General features: G+C 53.5%; 2 protein-coding genes across 2 annotated transcripts in view; one reads left to right on the forward strand and one right to left on the reverse strand.

Moving 5' to 3' along the window:
* EIF3I (eukaryotic translation initiation factor 3, subunit I) overlaps positions 1-3,906 on the forward strand; it is a 4,035-nt gene extending 129 nt beyond the window's left edge. Inside the window, exons 1-10 of the mRNA XM_009884523.1 lie at positions 1-9; positions 66-153; positions 733-798; positions 1,175-1,324; positions 1,424-1,551; positions 1,831-1,941; positions 2,362-2,451; positions 2,795-2,868; positions 3,068-3,160; positions 3,507-3,906. The exon at positions 1-9 is cut by the window's left edge and continues 129 nt beyond it. Coding sequence (XP_009882825.1) covers positions 1-9; positions 66-153; positions 733-798; positions 1,175-1,324; positions 1,424-1,551; positions 1,831-1,941; positions 2,362-2,451; positions 2,795-2,868; positions 3,068-3,160; positions 3,507-3,588 — 891 coding nt within the window. The 3' untranslated portion in view covers positions 3,589-3,906. The remainder of the gene's footprint in view (positions 10-65; positions 154-732; positions 799-1,174; positions 1,325-1,423; positions 1,552-1,830; positions 1,942-2,361; positions 2,452-2,794; positions 2,869-3,067; positions 3,161-3,506) is intronic.
* Positions 3,907-4,907: 1,001 nt separating this feature from the next.
* LOC104286000 (myotubularin-related protein 9-like) overlaps positions 4,908-5,904 on the reverse strand; it is a 3,433-nt gene continuing 2,436 nt past the window's right edge. The window contains exons 5-8 of the mRNA XM_009884533.1: positions 5,814-5,904; positions 5,497-5,717; positions 5,207-5,358; positions 4,908-5,071 (exon numbers count right to left, since the gene is read on the reverse strand). Of these exons, the coding sequence (XP_009882835.1) occupies positions 4,908-5,071; positions 5,207-5,358; positions 5,497-5,717; positions 5,814-5,904 (628 nt within the window). The remainder of the gene's footprint in view (positions 5,072-5,206; positions 5,359-5,496; positions 5,718-5,813) is intronic.

A 5,904-nucleotide genomic window follows, 5' to 3' on the forward strand; every position in this document is an offset into this window, starting at 1 on the left:
CGAGCGGCTGTTCATCGGTCCCGTTAGTTAATCTGTCTGGTGTTTGGTTGTTTTTCTGATCCCAGATTGTCAATGTTTGGTACTCGGTGAATGGAGAGAGGCTTGGCACCTACAACGGCCACACAGGAGCCGTCTGGTGTGTGGACGCAGACTGTATCCTTTGATCGCAGAAACCAGTTTGTCTGTCCCATATGTTTTCTTTATAGTGATTCACTTGAGCTGATCCCTCCCAGCTGCTGCACTGTTTCCTCTTGAAGAGGATAGCCTGTTTAACTCTTCTGCTGTCTTTCCCTTATTCCATCTTTTTGGGTATTTTTCTTCCCAGGCTGATGTTTGGGATAAAGTGTGCAGCATGCCCTGTCTGCTGTCGTTTGCACACCATTGCTTTTGCTGTGGTGGCCCTGGGAGCTCAGGGAAGGTGTCTTGAGTTGCACAAGGTCTTCCATCTCCAATGCGGGCAGCAGATAGCAGAGACAAAAATGTGCAAAGGTTGTGTTAATGCAAGAGCTGAAACCTTTCTCTTTAATATTTCAAGAGGAAAGTTGTGGGTTTTGTAACGGGAATACTTGGACTCTGTGTCTGTCTGTAGTGGGGTATTGCTGGTCCTGGAATGGAATTTGTCTAATCTCTGTGTAATATGGCTTTTTAATCTTGTGTATAAATATTCTCTGGGAATTTAGACAGTAGCTTCAGGGCCAAGAATGTGCTGATATTCCCTAACTGGTGACCTAGGGGACACACGACATGTGCTCACCGGCTCTGCAGATAACAGCTGTCGGCTCTGGGACTGTGAAACGGGTAAAGGCTCTTCTCTTCCCATGTAGCTGCCTCCAAGTCAGCTCTGTCCTGCCAGGAAGTCTGCTAAGCTTGGAGTGTGTAGTGGCAGTGTAATGTGTGATTGTTCATCCCTTTGAAAGAGGTCTGGATCTGAACTCAGACTGCTGGAGGGGCGGGTTTGTGTATGTGCCTGGTTTCTAGTGAATATTTAGTGAATTTACTTACTTTACTGCCCAAGTAGTCAAAGCTTGCAGTTAGAGCTTGCAGGTCACCAAACCTGCTTGTCAGCTACCCCTGATGCTCTCATCCTCCCTCTGACTCTCCTGTTCAGCTGCTCATTTTCACTAACCTTGCAATAAAATACCCGGTGAAGTGACAGTTTCTGCTCTGTGTTCAGGAAAGCAGCTCGCCTTGGTGAAGACCAGCTCAGCAGTGAGGACGTGTGGCTTTGACTTCGGAGGAAACATCATCATGTTTTCCACAGACAAGCAGATGGGATATCAGTGTTTTGTGAGCTTCTTTGACCTCCGGGACCCCAGCCAGATCGGTGAGGAATCCGGGCCAGTGCCTGTACCAGGGAATAACGGGAAGCCTTGATCGCCGGAGCTGGTGCCACTGTGTCTGTCTGTCTCCTTCCTTCCTGCAGAGAACAACGAGCCTTACATGAAAATCCCCTGCAGTGATTCTAAAATCACTAGTGCTGTGTGGGGCCCTCTGGGAGAGTTCATCATTGCTGGACATGAGAGCGGAGAGCTGAACCAGTTCAGTGCCAAGGTCAGTCTGATAAGGAACAGCATCTCCCTCAGGCAGCAGTGTCTGGGGAAGGATATCGCAGCGTTCCTGTTGTGGTCATGAGACAGAAGATGGGCTTTTTGGCTCAAACCAGCAGTTTCATGGAAAGATAGTTAAAATATGTGGCTCCCTTAAGCAAGGCTGATGTACCAACATCTGCCCTGCTGCTGACAGCGACATCTAAATTGTTTTTAATGGAGAAGCCGCGTGTACGCTCATATCGCTTGCCAGCACACTGAAACTGCCTTCTTTACCCTTCAGTCAGGAGAGCAGCTTTCAAACATCAAGGAGCACACCAAGCAAATCAACGATATTCAGACCTCCAGGGACATGACCATGTTCATCACTGCCTCCAAGGACAACACAGCCAAGGTGAGGCTTCCTGTTGGAAGTGTGGTGGACTGTTGATGTTTGCTTGCAGGGCCTCTGCTGAGGGCCGTGGTACCGCAGAGGTCTGCTCCTCAGGAATTTGAGTAGGTGTAAAGTCAAAGCTCAGAGGAGCTGAGCTTTCTGAGGAGAAAGCTCAGCGAGAAAGGGGAAATTAAGGGCCAGTCATTGGAAGCAACATTGCCAAAACTAAGGCTGCAGTTTGCTACCTCTGGAAGGTGATAGAGGTGAGATTTACCTTAGGCCAGTATTTTGGGATTCTGGAGAAATGTTTTTGGGATTTGGGTGCCCATGAGCGACTGTAGAGCTAACGTCTGCCCAGGTGAGGGCTAGCAGCCAGATTTGTGTGAGTTAATTGGGCTGCCAGCCCTCTTGCAAAATAACTCTCTCCCTTTTGCGTCCTAGCTATTTGATTGCACGACACTCGAGCATTTGAAGACATTCCGGACGGAGCGACCGGTGAACTCTGCCGCACTCTCCCCCATTTTTGATCATGTAAGAATGAGCCCGCTCATTGTAACGGTGTTACTGTGACTTCTGCGTTGTCCCGAGTAGCTGGAAGGCAGAGTGTTGCCAGTCCAGCTGAAAAACATGACTGTGGGATGGGTCTGGGGAACTTTGCCGCTGTCTGGTGCAGGGAACAAGGCTTTGTGTCCTCTGATCTTCAAACGAGTGTGTCTGGGAGGTGGGAACTTCTCTGGGGCTGGAGTGAGACCTGCTCATGAGTTTGTGGGATCTGCTGTGTTAGTAGGAGGCTTCCCCAAGGCTCGGCTCCCTCCTCTCCTGGCTGAACGGGGTGTAAGCGGAACTGAAGTGTTGTGGCTTCTCTCCTTTGCAGGTTGTGCTCGGTGGTGGGCAAGAGGCCATGGATGTGACCACGACGTCCACCAGGATTGGCAAATTTGAGGCCAGGTTGGTCCTTTTCCTCTGGCAGGGTTGAGTCCTCATCTGGAGGACTCCTCACAGCCCAAGGGTGCTGTTCCCAGAGCATCTTTCTCCTGGAAGTGTTGGAGGAGTCATTAAACTTGCAGAGCTTTTTTGAGGAAACCCTGGTTGTGTCCGTAACCAGGCTCCTGACTTCTTGTGATAATTTAAATCTTCCTTCTCCCAGGTTCTTCCACTTGGCTTTTGAAGAAGAGTTTGGCAGAGTGAAGGGTCACTTTGGTCCGATAAATAGTGTCGCTTTTCACCCTGATGGGAAGAGGTGAGGATCTCTGTGGGTCTTTCAGTGTGTCCCAGTCAAGCGTAGACCACCTTTTGGTAGGATATGGCTGGGCTCACAGGAGCTCTGCAGTGGGAATGGAGCCGGCACCTTCCTTAATCCTCCCATTCCGGCCCTGCTGCCTCCCCCGAGACTGGCCAGGGGGTTCACACTTTTGCCTTATCGCACGTTTTGACTGCATCAGTGATTTTTTTTTTTGTCTTGTGACTCCTTTACTAGTTTCTGGAGGGGGTTGTGAGAACAGACTTCACCGCTGTTTGGTATAAATCTAGACGCTGTGAGCTCCTGACAACATCAATGACTTTATCTTGTCTTTCTTCTCCTACAGTTACAGCAGCGGGGGTGAGGATGGCTACGTTCGCATCCATTACTTTGATCCCCAGTACTTTGAGTTTGAATTTGAAGCTTAAAGGAGGACTTCCTCTCCTCTTCCAATCCGTTGGCTCCTGCGCAGAACTGTTTTAAGGCCTGACGTTAGTCTGCTCCGCAGGAGGCGGCGGGAAGCAGTTAGCAGCAAACACGGGGGGCTGTGTGAAGATGGGGAACTGGAAACCCCGCCGTCTCGAAAGGGCAGGACTGGCTTTCGCAGGAGGTAGTGGAGGCGAGGAGGGGAGGTGGGTTGCCTGCCTGCCTGCCCCTGGGGATGCTAGCTTCCTGCCCTGCTGGGCATATTTATACATCAGGGGAGAGAAAAAAAAAAATTATCAGGAAATAAATAGAAATCTTTTATAAACATAAGGAAAAGCACCTCTGTGTTGGGTTTTTTCTTTTTTTAGTCTGAAACAAAATTAACCTGAGTGCTTTGCTTTTCTGGCTCTCCTGGCAGTGCTTTGCTCCCACCCATGGGCAGACAGCAGTGCTGTTACTCCTGGGGCCTCTGTCCGCCCCGGGTTAACTCTTGCCCGGGGAGGATCTGCAGCTACGGTTCAGGCCCGGCCCTGAAGTGTGAACAGGCTGGAAGTGCAGCAGCCGGTCATTGTTTTCCAGATGACACACGCGCGCCCAGTTCTGCTGCTTTGTTTATTTGCTGGACTGACCCTGAGCCAACTTTCCTCATGGAACAGTTATTTCCTGCACTAGGACGCTTGTGTTGCAAATCCTCATCCTTCCAGCCCTCTCGCCCCGTGTCTGTCTGTCTGGATGGGGCGGTTTGTATCCCTTTCCTTCCTCGAAACTGGGTTCAAGGGTAGATTTCCTGAGCTGGCTCCCAGCTTGGAGCGACTGACGCAACACTCGCAGCCAGCGTGCCCTTTGTGGAGAGGGTGTTGCTGGTTCAATGTGTTCTGCTGCTTAGTTTTTTTCTGTGCTCACCGTGCCGGGCAGGGGCTGTGAGCCAGGCACGCCGCGGTGGGAGCTGCCGGAGGCCGGTGCTACTGGGCACATCATACTCCCGCTGCCCCCTGCCCTTCTGCTCTGCCGGCAACCCGGGTACGAGCGCCGCTGAAATCCTGCGGGGGAAGAGAGCGGGAAGGAGCCCCGCTCGTGAGGGAGCAGGGCTGCTCCTGCCCCTACATAAGAGCGGAAAAGCAGGCGTGGGCTGCGATACCACTTTACTGAAACAAGCTCAGTCTGTGCTGCCCAGAGGCTGCGAAAAAGAGTCTGTTCCCCCCTCCCAGAGCTGTCCTGCGGGCTCCGTGGGGCCTGTGTCCTGCACAGCGCTTCCCGCGGAAAGCTGCAGCGTCACCTTGGCCCGGCAGTCTGTGGGGACCAAATTGCCCCACGCTGCCGTTCATCTTTCGTTCTCCGTCCGGGCAGCGGGGGCGGAGAGGGACTGGCTCAGCCTCTTCCCTGCGCTCTCCTTGACGGAGGGCTCGTTGCCTTCTGCTAACCGCTGGATCTCTGTCCAGGCCTCGTCCAGGTACTGGGATGAACGGACCCATCGGAAGAATAAACCTAGGAGAGAAGGGGCTGTGTGTTACTTCAGCCGTGCCGTAGCTCTGTCAAGAGAGGGAAAAGCAGAGCAGCTTTCCCTCACCCAGCCCAGCTCGGAGCTGAAGATGGGTTTTGAGAGCGCTGAACACAGCATACCCTGCCAGAGCTGGATGCTCTGTGGCTCAACGGAGGGCCAGATGACCAGCGCGTTGTGCGAGTAGAGAGGGTTCAGGTACTTCTTTCTCTCCCCAGGCTGGTTCAGCCAAGCCCAGAGGGAGTGCGTGTTCTCCTTCACTTTACACAGGCACCTACGGGAGAGTCGAGGCACTTTTCACTCCCTGCCAGGTGTCGTGGGGCCAAGTTTGACCCAAGCTGTGACCAGGAGGGCTTCGCTCTGCCCCGTCTGGCAGCGTGAAGGCAGGGTTAAGCCCTCCTGCCCAACTCGCCTCTCTTTCTCATTGTTGCAGAGGAAGGTGCCATAGACGGAGGCGTAGGCGTTGTCGAAGAGGGTGAGGAGGAGGCGCTCGCTGAACTCCAGGGAGAAGGGGAACTGGCGGCTCAGCTGCCACACACAGTCGAGGAAGAGGAGGAAAAGCGGCGCCTCCTGCTTCAGCCGGGCATGGGAGTAGGCAGAGCGGGAACAGCGGAGGTGGAAGGGATGGCCGGCCTGCGGGACCCCGAGGGGCAACAACAGGGGTGAAGGGGAGCTGCGAGTGCCCAGCTGGGCTCGGGTCCTCATCCCCCTCGGGACCGCCGGTCTCACCTCGATCCACTCCCGCTCCAGCAGCCCCTGGAAGCCCACCAGCGTGCGGCAGGATGGGTCCAGGATCACCTGGGCCAGCGCCGTCACCAGC

Source organism: Charadrius vociferus, unplaced genomic scaffold, assembly GCF_000708025.1.
Source record: "Charadrius vociferus isolate BGI_N301 unplaced genomic scaffold, ASM70802v2 scaffold1485, whole genome shotgun sequence".
NCBI lineage: Eukaryota > Metazoa > Chordata > Aves > Charadriiformes > Charadriidae > Charadrius > Charadrius vociferus.